The sequence below is a fragment of the Mastigoproctus giganteus genome, chromosome 9, assembly GCF_048544385.1.
Source record: "Mastigoproctus giganteus isolate SK-2022 chromosome 9, ASM4854438v1, whole genome shotgun sequence".
NCBI classification, from domain to species: Eukaryota; Metazoa; Arthropoda; class Arachnida; order Uropygi; family Thelyphonidae; genus Mastigoproctus; species Mastigoproctus giganteus.
Genome location: NC_143583.1, coordinates 37,929,549 through 37,953,166, shown reverse-complemented (window position 1 = coordinate 37,953,166; position 23,618 = coordinate 37,929,549). Strand labels below are relative to the sequence as shown.

Genomic DNA, 23,618 nt, shown 5'->3' with positions numbered 1-23,618 from the left:
AGGACTTCCAAAGGCCTTCTGGAAAATGCAAAAAAAAGTTCAGTAAACAGGAAGTCCTCTAAATATGTTTATCTATTGAGTTAAGCTTTTTACGTCATATTTTTAATGAATTTGTAAGCGTGCACAAGCTATAAGTATATGTTCAAATTAAAATATTATAGAACTGTACATTCTGAATACAACTGTATTTGAAAAACACTGCAATATGAGGAAAAAGTAGTGAATTTTATAACAATATTTCTAAGTTTTATTGGCTGATGTCAATATATATTTTCAAAAATTTGCATTTCTCCACTGATGGGATAAGTAAGCCAGCTGTGAAAACTGGCAGCACTGATGCTTGCACACAGTGGCATATATAAGTAAGAATTTAAGAGGGAGTGTGTTGAACTTCTGCCAAAAAAAATTCTGCATTTCACGACTAGATTGATTCATATATTTACAAAAGTGATTAAGAATTTTAAATTTTCAGTAAACTAAGGGATATCTTGGGATACTGATGGTTTATAATTAACTCACAACAGAACAATTTTCTGTGTCCATGAGGCACCCTGACAATGTACTATTTTTTAAACATAACTATTTTTATAAAACATTTTATAACATATTTCTTAATGTGATTCTTTGTTAATACAATTACTGCCCATAATGTATTATGTGTATTTAATAGTAAACTCTTAATGGAAATAACCCATGAGAAATCAGTTTTACCGTTCACAAGTCAGAGATGCACTAATTGAAACCACCAATTATTTAATGAGAAATCAATGAGTCTTGTCATAGTAGTATCTCATATTTGAAACAAATAACAGAATAGCCTTTCAGTAATGTTATTTGTTTAAAATTAGTCCATTTATGAGGTGAATCATGAATACAGAGAGTTTTTCTAGCATGAGCATACTGTAAGACCATCACATTTACTTAGAACAATCAAAATCTGTAAGCCATAAGACAAGCCAAGACACAACTGAACCATTAAGATCTTACAGGCTACTTGAATTGGCAAATCTACTTCTTGGTTTTGCCACTCATTCAAATAGCACATCAGAGTTTGGTTCTCTCCAGTTAGTACTTCCAAGTTGTTAGTAGTGTCACCATTTGTTTATATAAGCAACACCTATGTTTATATCCATTTTACTGGTATATTTTGGATTTTTCATAATATTTGCTGTATAAAGTGGGCCAGACAACTGAGGATTCAAAACACAAACAAGTTTTTTTTTTTTTTTTTACATTACAGTGTAAATGAACTAGGATTGAACTGTTAAAGAAACAGTGCAATTTTGGCAAAGCAACTGTGTGAAACTTGCAGTTGGTTGACTGTTTTTACAGACAGTAACACAAAAAAGAAAGTAAAAAGGCACACTTACATTACATTTTTCTGTGATATAGGACACTATTTTACTGTACTATGCACTGTAAAATATGTATTACAATACAAATTTCAGTACAGAAATGGAGTATTTTTAGCTCCCTCTAACTTATGTAGAATTATAATACAATCACAAAATCCAGCAGGGGTTACATTCAAAGCTTTCTAGATTCTGGTGGTTCAACAGTAGCGTTGACTTACTGAATTAATTTATTTCCAAGGTGACATAGCTCCTGCTATGTGCTCAAAATTTTTCCTATTCAAAACAAATTCATGGCCTGTGTGTGTGTGTGTGTGTGTGTGTGTGTGTGTGTGTGTGTGTGTGTGTGTGTGTGTGTGTGTTTTAATTGGTTTACAGGATTTCTACTGGAATTTTTGATATTGCACATTATTTTCAATACCCTGCATTTCAAGTTAATGGAGTTTTCATAATAATACATAATTATTGGAATTTTTATATGCTCTATATGCTTTGAGGCTAAGCACATAGTAATTTTATTTTTGAATTAGTAAACTTAATTTTGTATTTTTAATTAGTATATGTTTTCCATTTTGTATACTTTTTATAGTGTAAGTGATATGAGTAATATTAAGTAATTACAAATGATTTGAATCCTTAAAGATAAAACTCAATATACAATACAAAACAGCAATTCAGTACACTACCCACAATCAAGACTGTTTTTAGTGCTAATTATAAATATTTGTACTTACCATATCAGTACCTAAGTCAATACATAAAATGGTCACAGTTCCTAGTGGCAAAGGTACATCAGCCAAGATGAACAGCAGAAATGGAGAAATTTCAGGAATATTACTGGTAAGGGTGTAGGCAATAGATTTTTTCAAGTTATCAAATATCAGACGTCCTAAATGGAAGATAATGCAATTGATTAAAACTTCTTTTAATAAAAACTATACAAAAATAGTTACATATAGTCCACATGATAAAAATTGTTTCCCACATTCCATTTTATTTATAAATAAACTAAGTTATGGGGGGGGGGAAACATAAATAAAAGAAAAAAAAAATGGATAGTTCTTTTGTTTTAATATAAATGGTTATTAGTTGTGTTTAAAATATTTATAACGTAGACCAGGACTGGAAATTTGTTAAGGATGGTGTGTCGGATTCACTCTGGGAAGTGGTGGCATGGCTGGTGGATTCACTGTGGTTTACAGTCTATGATGAATATTGGAAATCAGGGACTGTGTGTGTGTGTGTGTGTGTAAGAAAACAAGGGATTATCTGACAGCAAATTTGCAAAAAAAAAAAAAATGGGTGCAGCCCACAGGGTCAGATGGAATTTTGAAATATATTTAGGGAACTTCGCTTTTCACTCTGAAATTAAACTTGATTTTTGTACACCTGTGAACTTTCATGGCTATGCCTTGATAGGATGATTAAATGTAATGGTCTCATGAAGCTATTTGGGATCACCTCTGGTACCAACTTTGGCATCAATGTTATGGGTTCCTAATTTTCAATCTAGGCTAATGACGAAAACAAATCAAAATTAAATACAAATGGGGAATGTACTCTACAGCAAAATACAAACTTAGAATATAATAAAAATAACACACACACACACACACTAAAGCACTGTATTAGATAAAATAATATTTAGAAAGAATAATGTAATCATGGAAAGTCATGTGAGCCAAGACTAATATCATATACATGATACATCACACATGTGATAGTATAAGAATAAATAAATAAAAAAGGATACAAGAGCAGCTAGGTATATACACTGAATGGACAGAAATCATGGGATATCTACCTAGTAATAGGTAAGCCCACAATGAGGCATTGAGTCCACTAGTTCACGAAAGAGTTCCACAGGTATTTCCTTCCATGCTTGCTGCACTGCTGTCCATAATTCTGCCACATTCCTGGGTGGAGGATCCACAGCTCGAATGGACCTTTCCACAGCATCCCAAAAGTGCTCCACAGAGTTCATGTCCAGGAAGGCCATTCCATGATGGCAAAATCTGCAGAATGCTCTTCGAACCATATTCTAGTCACCACCGCTCTGTGGGGAGGCCCATTGTCCTGCTGGTGCATGATGACCACAAAGGGATGCAGATGGTCTGCAAGGATGGATGGACATGTAACCTGGACTATTTAGAGATGTGTCTAGACGTACCAGAGGTCCCAATGTGTGCCAGTTGAACACGCCCAAGATCATTACCAACCGTCCACTTGCCTGAACAGTTCCTTGTTGATACCAGCATCATTCCTATATCCATACACAAGTGCCTATGCTGACAAACTGAAACATATAATTATCTGAATCTTATGTTTTGTGGGGTCCATGAATGCTCTACTTCCTCTGAATGGTGTGTGTGTGTGTGTGTGTGTGTGTGTGCGCGCGTGCGTGCGCGCACACTAAAAATGATACACAAAGTTACACAATCATGCAGAACAAAGTCTAGCAATATCTTCACCACAAGGTAAGCAATATCTTCACCAAAACACTTAAGGTAAACTGCCCAATGTTACACATTGATACCGTATACCTATGCTAAATGTAACACACACAACACTAACTGTTGGGCAATGTTAAATGTCTGTTACAATATTTAGTTTGTGCAATGTTCGGTGCAAGCACATGGCACTGAACTGTGTAATGTTCGGCAGTTTACCCTGCCTTTTTGTGTGATGACAGCACTGTTTCTCACCATTAATGTGTATATATGTACAAATGGATATATGTGTGTGCACATGTATGCACACACACACACACACACACACACACACACACACACACACACACACACACACACACACACACACACACACTTCTGGAGAAGTGAAGTAGTCATGGAATTTATGATGCAACACATTTGGGTAATTATTTATACCTTTCACTTTATTTGTCAGAATTGGCAGATGAACTTTATACCTTTCACTTTATTTGTCAGATATTGGCAGATGAAATTAGTATAGGATTCACTGTTATCAATAACAGTCTTCCACTACCACAATAAACATCCCACGATAATTATGAGTGCTTCCTTCATTTACTAGTTCATAAGCTATAAGAAAAGAAGCAATATAATAAAAATGAAACTTTACACCGTAATTAGTGTCAAACTAATAAAAGCAGAATCATTGCAGTAAAATCTCAACTTAAAACACTTTATGTGGGTAAGGCATGTCTACTGGTGCTGACTATCCATCAAATATGAAAGAAATGCACAGTTGTTACAGTTACTATATTATAAAAAATTGTTATACCAGGAAGGGGATAAAAAAAAAAACCATGAGCTAGGTGCAGTATTTCAACAACAAATTACTTCAATGGCCATATAACAACAAAAAAAGCTTCGCACACTATTTTATTAATAGCTGAAACTAATAAATGAAAGAAACTCCAAATCTTCTCATTAACATCCATTAAATTTGCTTTTTATTATTAGTAGTGGTGATAGTAGCATATATGGTGCAAGAAAGCAAGCTTAAAAAGTATCAGCAAAAAACCCCTCCAACGTCCTGTCCATTACCCTTAAATAATTTGTCTAGTTCTTGAATTTATTTGCACTATCCACTTCTACAATAACAGATGGAAGTTTGTTTCACCAATCAACAACCAAATTTTATTGTTAAAATATTTTTAAAGATAGCAAATATTAATCAGATCGAGGACAAAAAGCTATTTGTTCCCAAAGTCAGTTAAATTGAGGTTTGCTAAAGCAAGTTTTTATTGTATTAATATTAAAGGAAGCATGAAAACCAACAAATTTAACTTTTTAACAAATTAATATAATTTAAAGAAATAATCCAGTTACATTTGTAGTTTTTAGCTTTATATGTATTTTTTAACCACAGCAGACATTATAAAATTATGTATTTCTCTGCAATACCCATTATTTCTTACTTATTTCCAAGTTTAATTCACTCATTTGTTTTATTACCATAACTGACATTTGGGGGTTGAATATAAAAACAAATATTAATGACTACAAAGATAACAGCTCAGATCATATACAACTGGAATCTTTACTACATTCAATTTTCAATCATAGGATCATTCTTCTCCCCTGAAGACCAAGAACTATGATAAGGCTTAGCCTCTAAGTTGAATAAAAGCCCAAGTGTTAATGTAGAGTACTCAGCCTTGATCTTGGCCTCCCCAAGATTGAAAACCAAATGCAGTAAAGTGTACAATCTTATTTGGTTTTGGGTAATTTTTTTATTTTTTTTTTTATTGAACTGCTAAGTTAAACTATATCCCCTGTAATCCTATAGTATTTTACTAACACAGATCTCTTAAAAACAGCAAGAAAAATTAATTGTAATATTATTAATAATTTTAAGACTCATTAAGCTCAGCAAAACAGACAGTGTAACTGACTAACAATGTTTTTTTTAGTGTTTTTGTTAAAATTAGCTTCTTCCAAAGAAGTGAAATTCTACTATATTCATCAATCCACGCCCCAAACATTGGGTACTATCCTCCCAATGTTGGCAATATCCACAGACACCAAGCTCAGCACTTTGGAAAAAAAAAAAAAAAAAAAAAAGTGACTTAACAATAATTCATATTCACCAGATCATCTATCACAAACTAGCCTTGTTTACATAAAAATAAATTCTCATAAGTCAGTACTATCTTCAGAGAAAATGCAGAGCTCAGTGGTCACATGTATACCAATGCATGTGACCACTGCAAACTAATGCAAACCATAGATTAACAGTAGCCGCAGGCAGAAGTGAAAGTGATTCTTGCACTGCTTCTATTGTAATGAGCAGCAGACTCAAAAACAAGGTGCTGGGCATTTCTAGAACTGCTGGGAGTCATTGCAGAACAAGTAAACACATAGGCTGTGTTAGGGTAACCAAGAGTAAGAGCAGATAATGTATACTTGCATGTACACCAATGCTAGGAGTTTAGAAAATAAATTTTATGAATTTGAGGTGCTGGTCAAAACATCAAAGGCAGATATTGTTGGGATGAGACATGGTGTCACACAGATATAAGGAATGCAGAATTGGAATTTGGAGAGTATGTGTACAGAAAGGATAGACAGGATAGGAAGGGAGTAGGGGTTATCTGTTAGTTAAGAAACACATAATATCTAAGGAAGCGCATCCAGTTGACATGGGTGGACAATGCAGAGTCAGTTTGGTGTGACATCAGGGGTAAAGGAAAGGGTTTTTGCTTTTGTAAAGGTGACTACACTGGGAAAGCTAAATTGAGAGTAGGAGTGTGTATTAGGTCTAATGACTCTGATGAGTACAACAAACAACTGTACAGTGAAACAGAGTGGGCCAGTAAATCAGATTGTCTTATAATGGGGGATTTTAACTTCCCAGATATTAACTGGTATTTTTGGGTTGGTCACTCGCACAATAGCAAGGGTTTTGTAGATTTATTGGATGATTGTTTTCTACAGCAGTGATTCTTCATGCATTAAGAATTTGCAGATAAAGGAACCACTAGGTTGCAGTTCTCACAGTGTGGAGATGAGGAATTTACTCAAAGATGTAACTAGTATCATTGAAAGAAAAGTTTTTGCTTCTTGTATTTTTGATAATGCTAATTTTGGATGCTAAGGACAGAGAATTCTGAGTTCCTACTGCTGCATCTACCTTTTAGATACTGTAGATATAAACTTATCACACCAATTATTTTGTAATTACTATAGCCTAATATGAACAAACAAGTGTCATTCCTAAATGTTCTTTGAAAATGATTTATGCACTCCTAACTAATAACTAAAGACTCTACAAGTTTTGAGTGTAATGTGGCTGTCTTCAAGGACAACATCAGATGAGGTATCATTAATTGCATCAATTACTGATGTTAATGGACATACTAAGGTAAAATCATGTTCTGTGCAGGTTCTTCCATCTTTGAACTGCTTATGCCATCTAAATATAGATGATTTGAGTGTAGCAGTTTCTTCATAGGCTTTTTACAAAAGTTATGTTTTTATTGGTATTTTTATCCAGCAGGACAAAAATTTCACACTGGTTTGCTGTTCAGTCATTATTTTCCTTGCGAGTATATTGTCCTTGCTCAAGTTTGATACTTATTTTTAGAAATTATTGCAAACCAGAAGAGAGACAAAAATATATTTTACAGATGAAAAAAAATCACAGGCTTAAATATAGTTTTCATTAATAATCATTCCACACTTTGTGTAGTAAAATTAGTTTCTGTATTCATTGTTTATTTATAACTAAGTGTGGTTTATAAACGGCTAGTGTTTCATTGCCATGCCAAAGATGCCCGTGGCATTATGATACGTTGGATAATAAAGGGAGAGAAGTCACTGTTCATTGTAAATAATCATATAAGCATACTAGAATTGCCAATATTATATTTACCATAATCAAAACAGCCCCCATATAAAAACTGATTATTTTAGTAATAAAATTTTAAGTTTACCTTCTTCAACTCCTGTTACAATTGATGCAAAGTTGTCATCTAAAAGGATCATATCGGCTGCTTGTTTACTCACATCACTACCTGCAATGCCCATGGCCACACCTATTGAAACAAAACAATTAAAATAAGCAAACTAAATCCAACAATATATAATTTTATCCACACTGTCTCTGAAATTAGAAAATTTCACTGAATATTAAATTTTCTAAAATGCAGTGTTCTGATAGTGGACTGAATATCGACTATCTAAATGTCATGCTATCATCCTAGAAAATTTCTGAAGTACTGGCTACTTTGATCATCATTATTAAACTCCATTTATTGTTCAAATAAAAGCAAAATAAAACAATCACAACAAATAATTTGCATGGTTATCTGGCACATATCAGGTTCAATGGTACAATAGACTCATGGTGGAGCCAGCAATGGAAATATGGAGCACTTAAAGCCACAAACACTAGCAGAAGTCATGTGAGTAGATAACTCTCACATCGTACTTCTGTGGGTTTTTTTTTTTTTAATTATTGCACCCAGTCATTACTGTCATATGACAACCATGTATCACATGAGCCCTTTGCTATTATTAATCGATCTTTTTGGTTATTTTCATTTTATTTGCATTTATTCTATTTAGCATTTTATTAATATTTATGTAAGTAGTCAGACCTCTTTATAACAAAATCAATCATCCCCTTGAAAAAATTCATTACACAGAAATTTCATATTAAAGAAATATGATCTTTTCACCAATAAAAAAATACTGTAATTCAACATTCAGAAATAAAGTAAAAGATGGGAAAAATCAGAAATAAGTGGGAATAAATTTTCTAATATTTTAAAACAATTAATTTATTAATACACTCATATTAAGAAATGACTACTTACATGATGCACACAATATATTAGTACACTTAAGAATTATGTAAAATATTTCTTTATTTTTTGTTGCACATTGGATTCTACTGTAAACCGTTCATAAAAACAATTTTTTCACACTGAAGGCCTCGATGCAAAGTGTTGCAAATGCTGCCAACATATCATGTTTGAAAGGTTTACCCACATTTTCATCCAACTCGTCGTCGAGATTGTCACTAGTTCTTTGAATACTCTCCAAAATGTTGGAGTTACTCGAATATTCAGCTACTATGACATCATTATCAACTTCTAAAAATTCGCAAAGAACAATTTCTCTACTCATCACACCTCGCTTGGAACTCTTCCCAAGATTGCTCAATGTCTTGTAGTAGTTCATCCCTCTCATTGCAGTTAGTGTTTTAGCAAAACCTGCTTTTGTGAAACAATTCTTAATCGTTATTTCTGTCACATTTTGAGTCCACACTTTCCCCAACTCTGATATGCACATCTGCAAATCTATAACAGAATCTATAGACCGTTTAGTTTCTATTCTCAGTATAATTTTTTTTCAGTATGCATTTTTGGTAGTTCATTTTCAAATTCTTGGCCCATTGGGTGCAGTTTAGATGAGGTATTTGGAGGGAAGAAAACAAGCTTCACACTTGTAAGTTTCAAAATTACCAAGTGAAGGTGGGCAGGGCAGTTGTGAACAATCAACGTGATTTTTCTGTTTTTGTCATCTTTCTATCGAAATTGAAAATCCATTACTCAAAAATTTCACTTGGCATCCAAGTTTTTTTCGTAGTTGTAGTCCAACTCTAACGATTTTACTCCTTTGAAACATGAGGAGTGTTTACTTTTGTCTATCACCAAAAGCTTCAGTTTTTCATTACCAGCCATTTTTACACCAACTGAAACTGTAATTCTCTTGTTACTATTTTTAGCACCTTTAAAAGTCAGTATCTTGTTCAGCAAACATTTAAAAATAGACCTGTTTCATTGATGTTGAATATGTCTTTGGGCTCATAGCCCTCCAAAATTTTTTTCAAAACTGTTTCTTTCCAGTGGATATAGTCTTCTTCGATTGAAATTCCACTTTCATCAGAAACAACTTTTTCGAGTAAGCCATGGCACTTTTTAAATTTGTCCAGCCAACCAGAACTGGCTTGGAATGTTTTATGCCCCAGAAAAGATGCATACTCTATAGCTTTATCTTTTATTAATGGCTCTGATATTGGCACATTTTGGTTTCAAACCATCTTTATCCACTTAAAAAGTAGTTCCTCTACACCTTCACAAAGGTATATTTTTGCACGCCTCCAACTGAGTTCCGTTTCCTTAAACAGTTTGAAAATCGAAACTGTTTTTCAGAATGGTTAACACACTACTAGCAGGAATACCAAATTTTAAAGCATTTTTTTTTTTTTTTTCCCCCTCAATGCCTCTATCTATACTATTAAACACTTCCACTTTTCCATACTACACTGAAGGATTTCCTCTTAGACACTGTAAGGTTACTTGTGCAGCAGCAAAAACAAAACGGATTTAGGGACCACTTGTACCTACCATGTAAACAGATTTGTTTGTTTGTTTGTTATTTGGTTTTTAGGAGCATTAGCAACTAAGGCCATATTGCTCCGAGATATGTGGTGGTCATTCCCTGACCTTTCCGCATCCTCCGTATTTGGTGGTGATGGGCTCAAACCCCGGTCTAATCAAGAAGCGTGTGCTACGCACTGCTGCTCCTGCCCACCTGGCTACGGAGGCGCCATGTAAACAGAGACAGGTGAAATTTAGTGAAAGTGTGGATGACTCTTTCTTCGAAACAACTGATGAATTTCCGGGATAAAGGAAAATCACTCTCACCTAATTCTCTAATAGGGTGTTTACAGTAAAACACAGGTTGACCAGAGTCAATGTCCATGTCGAGAATATGCCTTAATTTTTGCCAATGGCTGTGGACACATAGATAGCAGTTGACTAGCGTGACTTCCCAGTACAGTAGTATATAGGTTGTATAGGTTTTACTTATTTTTAGCCATTGCTGACCCAATGCTGGGCAAAGGCCTCTCCCAAAACCTTCCATCTTTTTCTATCTCGTGCCATGATTGGCCAGTTTCCTCCTGCAGGGTTTTACGGGCACCACTAAATTGTAGATTGTTTCAGCTCTTAATTCATGGAATTAAGAATTAGTTTTTAATCATTTTAGCTCTAATTCATGCTTTCTACAGCATCAGCTTTATTGCCTAAAGGCCAGAAGTGGGAACGATGTGTACCTAGATCTCTCGAAATTAGTTTGTTATACGGAAACTATTTTCAATGCAATTACCAAGGAGAAATCAAAATTGTTCGCTATACGGAACATCATTAAAGAGAGGTCCGACTTTATTATATTTTATTAAAATTATTTTAATTCTTGTGTTTGTTAGTTGTTACAATAAATCTTTCACAGCATGTTTCCTCAATGTTTTTCTGAACATTCATTGTTTAGGTTACCATTTTATCCTTGAAATGTATTAAGATCTGGTCCATAGTGATTACCTGTTCAGAAAATGCTTTTGACCTGACATATGACATGTCAGCAGGGCTTGGTATACTCATCCAACCATGAGTGTTTTTACTCAGCATTCAACTTCCACAAAACATAGACAAATCCCAAAATAATCATGGATAATATAGAAAGCTATTCCATGGGAAAGCTCAATACTGATGTGATTCTTCTTCTTGCTCAGACTATGCACATTAGAGTGCATAAATTGAAGGATTTCTGCAAAATATTGCTGTTAGCTAATAGGGGTGGTTGATAGCTGAAACAAACTTCTGTCTGATGTGGAAGTGGATAGCTTGAATAAATTCAAGGAAGAACTAGACAAACTGTTTGGAGGGGATAGATTGGTGAAATGGGAAGCATTTTTTTTTTTTTTTTTTGCTGATGCTGTATTTTTTTTTTTGCTGATGCTTTTAGGATTATAATTTTGTACTGAAATTGAATCGGAATCATGATTCAGACAAGAGCAGAAAAGCAAAAGGCTCAAGCTAAATGGAGTGCTGTGGCTCAGGGAAGAACTGGGGGGGGGGGCAGTTGCCCTCTGAATCATAGCCCTTTAAAATGCACTGCTTGCTTGATGTTTGTGGAGCAATCAGGTACAGGACATGATATTGCCAAGGGGGATGTCTTTGTGTGTGCACGATGTAAGGAGTGTGAGGAAATGAGGCAACAACTCAGTGTTGTTATGGGCCTATATGAGAGCTTGAAGGATAGGGTGGATGGCCTCAAAGGATCTAAATTGAGGGGCCTATCAAGCTCTCAGCTGCCCACATCAACACCAGAACTTGCACGTGATCATCACGCAACACAGCGGCAACCCCCAAGGCAGAATGTGCTGGTCCCACAGGAACTAGTAGTTGTTGGTGACTATTGTCAGGGAAACAGGGAACATGCTATGTAAAAAGATAGGTGGAACAGGACCAGCGTATGTCTGCCAGGGGCAAAGGTTGATGATGTTGTAGAGCAGATATCTTTTAAGAACACAAAGGGTGATATTGTTGTACACGTTAGCACTAATGATATTAAGAGTAGGAGACTGGCAGAATTACTTAACCAGTACAGGTCACTGTTGAAAAAAAGCCGTAAATTAGGGTTGAATTTGAAAGTGTCAGCAATTCTGCTCAGACACGATAGGAGAGAGTATATGATGAGAGCCTTGTCGATCAATTCAGCCATGGAAAGATTGTGCAAGGCTCAAGGGGTAGAATTTTTTTCAGCCTGGTCTGTACATGTTAACAGGAGAGACTGCTTCTACAGGGATGAGATACACTTAAATAAAAAGGATGCAAGAATATTTGCTGATGCTATCGAGGCAGTATTAGGTGGGTCGGAAAATTGCTAGCTTGAGGGGGGGGGGAACAAGGACTAATAGATTAACAGTAGCCACTGGCAGAGGTGAAAATGATTCTTGCACTGCTTCTATTGGAATGAGCAGCAGACTGGAAAACAAGATATTGTTAAGAATAGGAACAGGTGCATCTATACTTGCATGTACACCAATGCCAGGAGTTTGGTAAATAAATTTGATGAATCTGAGGTATTGCTCAGAACATCAAAGGCAGGCAGATATTGTTGGGATATCAGAGACGTGGTGTCACACAGATATAAGGAATGCAGAACTGGAATTTGAACAGTACAATGTGTACAGGAAGGATAGACAAGATAGGAAGGGAGGAGGGGTTATACTATTAGTTAAGAAACACAATCCAAGGAAGTGAAGCCAGTCGACATCGCTGGACAGTGCAGTGTCGAGTCAGTTTGGTGTGACATAAGCATTGGGAGATCAAAATTGAGTAGGAGGGTGTTATAGGCCTAATGACTCTGATGAGTAAAATAAGGAACTGTACAGGGAAATAGAGCACGCCAGTAAATCAGTCTTATAAATGGGGGATTTTAATTTCCCAGATATTAACTGGAATTTGTGGGTTGGTCATTCACACACTAAAAAGGTTTTTGTGGATTTATTGGATGATGGTTTTCTTCATCAGCATGTTCGGAAGGCAACTAGAAGGAGTAATACTCTTGATCTGATTACCAGTAGTCTGATTACCATTCATTAAAAATCTGCAGATAAAAGAACCACTAAGTGGCAGAGATCACAGTGTGCTGAAGTGGGATTTACTTAAAGAGGTAACTACCATAAGGGGGTAAAGGGAAGGGTTTTGGCTTTCGTAAAGGTGACTACGGTGCTCTGAAAGAGTATTCAAATTCTATACGGTGGGACCAACTGATGATGTTACCAACAGCAAATTCAAAATGCGAAGCACTCAAAGAATTTATCTTGGAAGATACTAGGCTTTACATACCAATAAAGAAATATTGTTCAAAGTTTAGGCCTAAATGGACGTCAAATGAACTAATGAGACATGTGGCAGAGAAGAAAAATGCATGGGATACATATAAATTAATGGGTGACATGGAAGCCTATGATAAATATAAGCTGGTCTGTAACCAAGTCACAAAGAACATTAGGCAGGCAAAGGCAGATTATGAGAAATCCTTGGCAAAGGATGCAAAGAAAAACAACAGAGTTCTTTACCTATGTAAACTCTAGAAGGAAAGGGATGAATCAGATTGGTCCACTGGATATTGATGGTTCAACTGTTGATGATCCTGCTTAATGATTTTGTAATAACTGAGAGCAAAGTGGAGGAGAAATTGTTGAAGTTAAACATAAGAAAGGCACCTGGGGCGGATGGGATCTATCCAGTTATATTAAAGGAGGCGGCAAAGCAACTAAGCAAACCCTTAGCCATAATTATGAGAGCATCCTTGGATTCAGGGGAGGTTCCCACGGACTGGAGATGTGCAAATGTATCCCCAATTCACAAAGGAGGTTCGAAGGGTGACACGAATAATTACAGACCAGTTAGTTTAACTTCTGTTCCGGGTAAAATAATGGAGTCACTGGTTAAAGATGCATTGCAGGATCATCTAGACAAGACTGCAGCAATAATTCAGACACAGCATGGGTTTGTTAAGGGAAAGTCTTGTCTGACAAATTTGATTGGTTATTATGATGTGGTCACAAAGGAACTGGATGCAAAAAATAATTTTGATATCATATACTTGGATTTCAGGAAAGCTTTTGACACTGTTGCGCATGGAAGACTATTGTACAAATTGGAGCAGAATGGTATTAAGGGTAAGTTGCTACAATGGATAAAAGGATGGTTAAGTGGGAGAAGACAGAGGGTGGTAATCAATGGGTGCTACTCTTCGTGGACTAATGTTATTAGTGGAGTCCCACAGGGTTCGGTGTTGGGTCCACTGTTGTTTTGTATATTTATCAATGATATTGATGAAGGTATATCAGGCTTAATGTCGAAGTTTGCAGATGACACGAAGGTTGGCAGGGTTGTTAATGACAGTAATGGCAGTGTGCTACTGCAACAGGATCTAGATAATTTGGGCAGATGGGCTAAGAAGTGGCAACTGAAGTTTAACCTTGACAAATGCAAAGTACTGCATATGGGTAGAAGTAACCCCAGAGAAACGTACCAACTGTGTGGTACTACACTTAAGGTGGTAGAAAATGAAAAAGACCTGGGAGTAATTGTGCAGTCAGATATGAAGTTTTCTGAGCCATGCAGACAGGCTGCTAGGGCAGGTCATGGGGTTTTGTCAATGATATATAGGAATTTTGCTAGCAGGGAAAAGGAGGTGATTGTCCCTCTGTATAAGGCAATGGTCAGGCCACGCCTTGAGTACTGCGTACAGGTCTGGAGGCCTCATTTTAGGAAGGATGTAGATTTGCTTGAGCGTGTACAGAGAAGAGCAACACGATTGGTGAGGGGAATGAAGGGATCCTCTTACCAAGAGAGGCTTAAGTTCTGCAAAATGGCAGTGGCTGGAGACTAGGCACCTGCGCGGTGATCTGATTGAGGTCTATAAGGCCTTGAATGGGTTGAGCATGCTGAATTCTGATGGGATCCTCCCACTTGTTCAGAATACGAACCTACGGGGACATAAGTTCAAATTAAGAAAGGATAGATGTAGAATAGATGTGCGGAAATTTGCCTTTAGCCAGCGGGTGGTTAATTGCTGGAACAAACTTTCATCTGTCGTTGTGGAAGTTGATAGGTTAAATAAATTTAAGGAGGAACTGGACAGGCAATTGGAGGGTATGGTGTGATTTTTTTTTTTTTTTTTTTTTTTTGGCTGATGCTGCATAAGCTCATAAGCTCGTACACTTGCTTTCTTGCATCAAGTGCCACTACTACTACTACTACTACTACTGCTCACGTGGCTAACAAACTAAATGAGTATTTTGCATCTACATTCACTCATGAGGAGTTATTCAGGAAGGGGAATGCCAGAGGTGAGTTAAACTCTGGCAGTGAGCTGGATGATTTTGTAATAACAGAGGAAAGTGGAGATGAAATTGTTGAAGATAAACATAAAAAAGGCACCAGGGGTGAATGGGATCTATCCAGTTATATTAATGGAGGCAGCAAAGGAAGTAAGCAAACCCTTAGCCATAATTATGAGAACTTCTTTGGACTCAGGGGAGTTACCCATGGACTGGAGATTTGCAAATGTGACCCCAATTCACAAAGGAGGATCAAAGGGCAACACAAGTAATTATAGACCTGTTAGTTTAACTTCTGTTCCAGGAAAATGAATGGAGGCACTGGTTAAAGAAGCACTGCAAGATCATCTAGACAAGGCTTCAGTTATAGCTCGGACACAGCATGGTTTTGTTTTGTCTTGCCTGACCAATTTGATTGGATACTATGATGTGATCACAAAGGAGATGGATGCAGGGAATAACTTTGATATCATATATTTGGATCTTAGAAAGGCTTTTGATACTGTTGCACATGGAAGACTGCTGCACAAATTGGAGCAGTGTGGCATTGGAAGCAAATTGCTGCAACGGATAAAAGGATGGTTGAGTGGGAGAAGACAGAGTGGTAATCAATGGACACTGCTCATCATGGACTAAATGTTATTAGTGGAGTTCCTCAGGGTTCAGTATTAGGTCCATTGTTGTTTTCTGTATTTATAAATGATATTGATGATGGCATATCTGGCTTAATGTCCAAATTTGCAAACGATACAAAGGTTGGCAGGACTGTTAAGGACACTAATGACAGTACACTGCTGCAACAGGATCTAGAAAAGTTGAGCAGATGGGCTGAGAGGTGGCAAATGAAGTTTAACATTGACAAATGTAAAGTACTACATATGGGAAGCAGCAACCCCAGAATTACGTATCAACTCTGTGATACTACACTGACAATGGTAGAGAACGAAAAGGACCTGGGGGTAATTGTGCAGGCGGATGTGAAGTTTTCTGAGCAGTGCAGACGGTCTTCCTGTATACCATTGACAAGACACTACAGCTCATAGTGTCTTGTCAATGGTATACAGGAATTTTTCTAGCAGGGATAAGGAGGTGATTATCCCCTTATATAAGGCAATGGTCAGGCCACACATTGAGTACTGTATACAGGTCTGGAGGCCTCATTTTAAGAAGGATGCAGAGCTGTTGGAATGAGTACAGAGAAGGGCAACAAGATTAGTGATTGGAACAAAGGGTTGCTCTTATGAAGAAAGGCTTAAATTTTGCGAATTAAAGTGTCTGGAGAGTAGGCACCTGCGAGGTGATCTGATTAAGGTGTATAAGGCCTTGAATGGTTTGAGCATGCTCAATGCTGATGGAATTCTTCCTCTTGCTCAGAATAATCATTTGAGTGGGAATATATTTCAATTGAGGAAAGACAGATGTAGGATAGATGTGCAGAAGTTTGCCTTTAGCCAGCGGGTGGTTGGTTGGTGGAACAGACTTCCATCCTTTGTTGTGGAAGTTGATAGCCTAAATAAATTTAAGGCTGAGCTGGACAGGTACTTGGAACGAACGGAGGGGTAAAATGGGAATGTTTTTTTTTTTTTTTTTTGGCTGATGCTGTATAAGCTTGCTTTCTTGCATCATATGCCTCTACTAATTCTAATGGTAATAAGCTTTCCTTTTTGCATTATTTGCCTACTAATACTAATGCAATTACTAAAAATATTTATATACTTGTCCTGCAGTTGGTCAAATTTTGGAAACCAACTGCCTAAAAGGACATTAGTTGCCACAACCAGTGACACATTATTTTCAATGTCCACATTGCCAGAAATGTTTGCCATCAAGCTACTATTAAACAAATCACATGGCCATGGGAACATCCAACATCCCTCACTATAAATATAGATTGTTGATCCTTACTATAAAATTTGTGTTGATCCTTACTATAATCAATATTGTGTTGATCCTTACTATAATCAATATTGTGTTGATCCTTACTATAACTGCAGCCATTTGCAATTTCAACAGCTATCTTGATCTTGCAAGGGGAGGGGGAGTGCAATTGTATTAGTTTGCCTCCTCACATACTTACCCACCCATTTGACTGGTGAATTTCTACAAGCTGTCGGCCAAAACTACTAACAGAGGCAATGTATTCCAGTAATTAACAACTTGAGCAATATGGCCTTAGTTGCTAATGCTCCTAAAAACCAAAACAACAACAATTAACAACTTGTTGGATAAAGTGAATTTCCTACAATTCAGTACAAAGTTTGAAACCTTTCAAGGAACCTGAAATGTGGTCTTATAACTATTTATCATTCTTATTTATCAAATATTTGTTTATTATACCAAATGTTTGATAATTTACTGATAAGACACCAAGGCCCACCCCTGCCCTGTGGGGAAAACTTTATGTCCGGCCATATTGTAACTACTAAATCATTTTCATCTATTTTTTTTTTTTTTTTTTAAATTAAACTCCACAAAATGTATAACTTGGAGAGTTACTATTACAAGTGCAAAAGCTTGTTTTTTCCTGCCACTATAATCCAACTTCTGTGATCAAACCTGAAGCTTATCTAAATATCCCCTGAAGAAGTGCTGCACAGCAATGATCACTAATTGCTCTCCTGAGTTTGACATCATCTGCAAACTTTTACATTACACCCTGCATCCCATTGTCAATGTCTTTTAAGAAAATCTGAAACAGTGGTCCCAGAGCCAATTTCTAGGGGGAAAACTCCACTCCTTACATTAGCCCAGTCTGAAGAGAAACCATTAATCACATTCCTCCGCCTCCTGCACTGCATCAACTCTGAAATTCATCTAAGGTTATTCCCTGTGATCCCAACATTTTCCAGCTTATACAGTAAGCGCTTGGGTGAGACTTAAGTCAAATGATTTTTTAAAATCCAAATAATGTTGATATTATTTCCTATAAACAGCTCATGACTGGCTGCATTAAAATAGCTAACAGGTTAGTTAAACATGACTTTCCCTATAAAACCATGCCATGTTTCCTTCAGAATTCCATTTCCACCTAGATGATCCTGGATTACACTCCTGTTCCTTCATTCCATGATTTCCTTACCACTGAAATAAGACTGATCAACAGTTACTCGTTTCACTTGTATAACTGCCTTTATGCATTGCCAATACTGGCACTTCTCCAGTCCTAAAAATTCTCTCCCAGATCCATTGATATCTTTACAATTAAATCTTAACGGTTCAATGCATTTTCTTGCCATCCCCTTCCCCTCAAAATTATTGGACATATGCCATCAACTCCATCAGCTTAACTCACCTTTAGGCTTGAAGAAAGTTTTTCTTATAAACAATCTTCTGTAATTTCAACATTGCTAATCTCATGCTTTCCAGCTGCACTTGCAGTTTCTTCTTACCATGAGGAAGGCCTTTTGCCTGTAAATATTAATGCAATGTACCTTTTCAATTCATCTGCATCAGTTTGGTTATTCAAGACCCCCCCCCCCACCCATTACACAAGTGTCTAAATTGATTCATTCTTTTCTTCTTAGTGTCTACATTTTGTAGTTGTTATACACCTCAGTACTTTTCATTACTAACTTTCCCATACCATTTTTTCTGCTCTATTGAGCTGAATAGCTCATTATTCATTAATTCTCCAGATCTTCCTCATGCTTTCTGTTCTTAAGGTATATATATTCATGGAAGTTCATGGATTCTGTGCTACTGCTTTAAAGGTATTCCATAATTCAATGTATACACCTTTGCGAGCTATCTCTCCAGTTGAGAGGCCAAATAAACACCTTAAACTGCCAGTCTTCTACCCTGAAATTAAAATCCATTCTTTTGCCTTTAACTGCTACTTTTCTCCTCACCATCTGACTCAGAACTCAATGAGCATGCCCTGCTAATGGTTCTTGCACTGTCAGCCCTATGAAGTCACCTTGTTCATGGGTGATGATTAGGCCTAAAATATTCTTGCCCCTAGTACTTCCCTTAACATGCTGATGTAAATAATAATCATCTAGTTGATTTAAAAATTTGGCCCCCCTCATAGGGAGTTTCCTTCCCACTTGCTCCAATTAACAAGATGAAAACTGAAATCACTCATAAGACATTCACCATAGCTATTCCATTCTATCTGCAAGAAGAGACTCGCAGCAATTTTCACAATTTTGTCTCTGTGGATTACCCCATTCTCATTACATATCTTTGCATCCAACCCGCTCAATATCAGAGATTCTATACTAGTATGCATAACTTTTGAACCTGTGACAACTCTTGTCACACTCAGGCTAGAAATACTATCTCACCATCCCTTCTACTTTCCCTGTTCTTCCTAAATACATTGTACATAGCATAGTGAAACTCGTTATCCCCTATTTCCAAGTGATACCACATTTCCATTAGTCCTATCATGGCAGTGTTAGCTGTCCTAACCAGGAGTTCATTACTCATTTTCACTGATAACACTCCTGACATTACTGTACAGTTCAAAGATTAACACTTTCACTGCCAGCTTGTCTGAAAACCTTTTTGACCTGGGATTGAAAAGGGCAGAGACATTTTCGGACTTTATTTTAACTATGACTGAATTAATCAGCCTCTGGTGACAGTTGCTTGACAAAAATATCTAGAATAGAATAGAATAGAATAGAATCTTTAATTGCAGCAATGATAGACATACAATTAGTCCCGTCACAGCATGGTGGTGCCAGGGGTTTACAAAACATATTTACAAAAGATACATGAGAAAAACACAAGTTACATCAGATTATTAACAAAGCACAGTTTTACATTTTCAGTTCGACGAGGATACCCTTCCTGTATTTTTTTATTATTGACCACTTCTTGGAGGTCCCCGTCGATGGCTTGCAGTGAGGGCAGCATTTGCTTTGGCAGGAATCTGTCGGTTAGTACTAGCCGGTTACGGTTTGCTAGCAGCTGTGCTGAAGACCGGAGATAAGGGGGAGGAATGCGCCAAGAGCAGTGATCCCAGAAGTTCGGCTCTGTAATTTTACCGGTGGCCATCTTGATGGTGAACAGCAGCCTTCTTTCTCCGATGTAGGACCGGAGCCTGCGTAGTTGAAGAGCTTCTGCTAACTGCGTTGATCTGAGAGCTGGGGGAAGGTGGAGTTTGCTGTTGGCCCATTTTAGAAGCCAGAATTCGGCAGAGAATATTCTTTTAATGTTGGATTCGGCGGCCGAGGCCCATATCTCTGAAGCATACAGTATTGTCGGGTAAAGGATTGATACGATGTATCTTTTTACCAGTTGTGGGTCGGTGGTGTGGAGCAGCTGTTGTTTGGTGACCCAGCGTAGTGAATTCAGCCTCGACTGTATGAGGTTTATGTGATCGTTGAAAGATAGTTTGGAGTCGATCTGTTTTTTATTCTGTAAAATTGGAAGAAAAAGTTCTAAAAGTAGGTAGTTTACCCTTCAAGTGAATTAAAAATCCAATTCCACAAATTTGAGTGAGGAAGCAGTGAATGTGTTAAGTAATTCTTGTACAGTTGTCTACTATGAAGTTATTTATGCTTGTTTCCTTGCATTAGTTTTCTTAACTTGAAAAATTGCTACCCTCAGTACATCTTTGCCAACATTGACTGTTACAGCAACAAACAAGAATGAACTCTTAAAGCTTACACAATGATACTGGCAAAGACCCTTTGTTCAAATTAATTTTATCTCTACAAAATAGGTTCCTTCTAGCTAGAGGTATGGGCCACACTGATAAACATTTCCCCAAAATAATTGAAGAGTTCAAGTCTTGAGTTAATCCATGCTTATCAAATGTTACAGTAACAAACTCTTGAGATGTGTGCATGAGTTAACTTTGACACATATTAAATTAAACATATCTATATCAACATCCTCCAACTAGCAGTTTTTCCCTGAGCCCTTAAGGCTTCCTCAATGATACTGACAAAGATCCTTTGTTCAAATGTATTCCATCTTTACAAAATAGGTTTCTTCTAGCTACAAGTGCAGACAATGCAAATAAAAATTTGCCCCAAAAAGCCTTTCATAGTCTATCCAGTCTTGAGTTTAATCTAAAAGGCTTTCAACTTATCACTCTTTATATAGGCTTTCAGCTTACAGTCCTTCAAAATTGCAGACATATTTTCATACTTTTCTTCAGCATACAGTAGTCCTATATTTCCACCAAATCACCAGTTCATGTGCACTTATATCATTAGACCCCCACATAAAAGCCCCTAAAAGCTGACAATCAGTTACAAATGTTGCTCCTGGCAGACAAACCCTGGTTCTATCCTTATTCAAAAAAAGGATACTCGATACCCTGACAACAGAATTGCCAATAAAACTAAATTCTCTCATGCCAGAGCAGGTCACTAGATACAAATAAAATGGGAGGGGGGGGCTCTCTGAAGAGTCCCCAGTTTTGTCTCTAGGGCATCTGCCCATTTCTTCGGCGACTAATGCACCAATGCAAATTGTAATTTAAGATAGCTACACTCTTTATATAAAAAAAAAAAGATCATTTGAGTCAGGATTACCTACTAGATTGACCTTGGAATACAGGTCACACACTACAAAAGCATGAAATTGTGCTTAAAACATGTGAATCACTTACAGCTATTTCACTAGGTAATTATCTCGGATGAAGTATTCAACGTGGATCTTGCAGCAACCATTATTAAAGTAAGAATTAACAAAATATTACAATAATTAAGAAGCTACCAAAACCAATTCAACTAGTGAACTTAAGAATTTAAACTGAGCATATGTTGATCTGTTTATGATGTAAATAGACTTACATGATAAACAGATCAACTGGATACATTTCTTTGGATATATCCTTAGCCAAATGTCCTATGACCAGTCCCCAACAGGATGCTGTCTCCAAGTGTATACTCCTGCAAGTACAATAACAATCTTTCAATATGCAACACTAAATGTCAACTAACATGAACACAAAAAACAATGCTTTATACCTGCATGGAATGCTCTGCTACCTCTTTCAAAAAACTAACCGTTCATTCAGTATTTATCAAGATGCATTTGCTTGTGACTGACTGACTGGGAACTCTCTCTCTCTCTCTCTCTCTCTCTCTCTCCCTCTCAAATCTTTTGCTGATGTTTTGGTGTGGAAACACAAGAACTTTATATGTTAATTGTAAATGATTCTGCACTATATCCAAGGACTAATTTTAAATATTTTATGCTTAGCAAGAAAATTTAACTGCATTATTGCAGAAGACAATTTTGTAGTATACAACCTATTTTAATGATTAAAATAAAACTAACCAATATCTGCCTTTTTTAAAGCAGGAGAATCATTTACACCATCTCCAGTAACAGCAACAATTGCTCCGAGTCTCTGACATCCTTCAACAATAATCAGTTTCTGCTGTGGAGAAGTACGAGCAAAGACAATTTCTGTATGGTTTTGTAATACATCATCTAGTTGTTCTGAAGTCATGTCTCTTAATTCAGAACCATGAACAACTGCAGCTTTCGCATCACTAAAAATAAAATTAAAATTAATTATAAACATTTTCGCATTTAAGATAAGTATTTGAAAGTAAGCTAGACCATCTGAAAGTTGGTCACTGAGAAAATATAAATATACTGAAAAACATAAATAAATAAATAATAATAAAAAAAAAGATAAACACACACACACACACACACACACACACACACACACACACACACACACACACACACACACACACACACACACACACACACACACACACACATATTCATAATGACTTCAACGATGCTACACCAACCGTTATAAACTTTTATTAAATAGTATGAACCAGAGCTGTGATGCTCAATACGTTCTACGTTGATATCAATATTTGTAAAATAAGAGGAGTTAAATTCATTTTTAATTATTTTTTACTCTAATTTAAGTTTTTTGATTTTTTTTTGTTTTAATTTCTGGAGAGTATCATACAGAAGTGTTCTACGTACTATATTGAGGTAAACTCCTCTTATTATTTTACAAACTTTTATTAAAATAAAATAAATTAAAATTATTAATAATAATAAGATAAAATAAGTAAAATGAATAGTATAATTAAGCCGGATAAAACTGATAAAATAAGATACACTGTCTGTACAATAAAATAAAAAATATACAATGAAATAAAACAATGTAGATCATGGGATAAAAGCAAT

At 36.3% G+C, this 23,618-nt stretch overlaps 1 protein-coding gene across 1 annotated transcript in view; it reads right to left on the bottom strand.

The window, feature by feature from the left end:
* Positions 1-23,618, bottom strand: part of LOC150080152 (sodium/potassium-transporting ATPase subunit alpha-like) — a 379,958-nt gene that overhangs the window by 91,007 nt on the left and 265,333 nt on the right. Inside the window, exons 14-16 of the mRNA XM_090380992.1 lie at positions 22,734-22,951; positions 7,774-7,875; positions 2,087-2,241 (exon numbers count right to left, since the gene is read on the bottom strand). Coding sequence (XP_090237118.1) covers positions 2,087-2,241; positions 7,774-7,875; positions 22,734-22,951 — 475 coding nt within the window. The remainder of the gene's footprint in view (positions 1-2,086; positions 2,242-7,773; positions 7,876-22,733; positions 22,952-23,618) is intronic.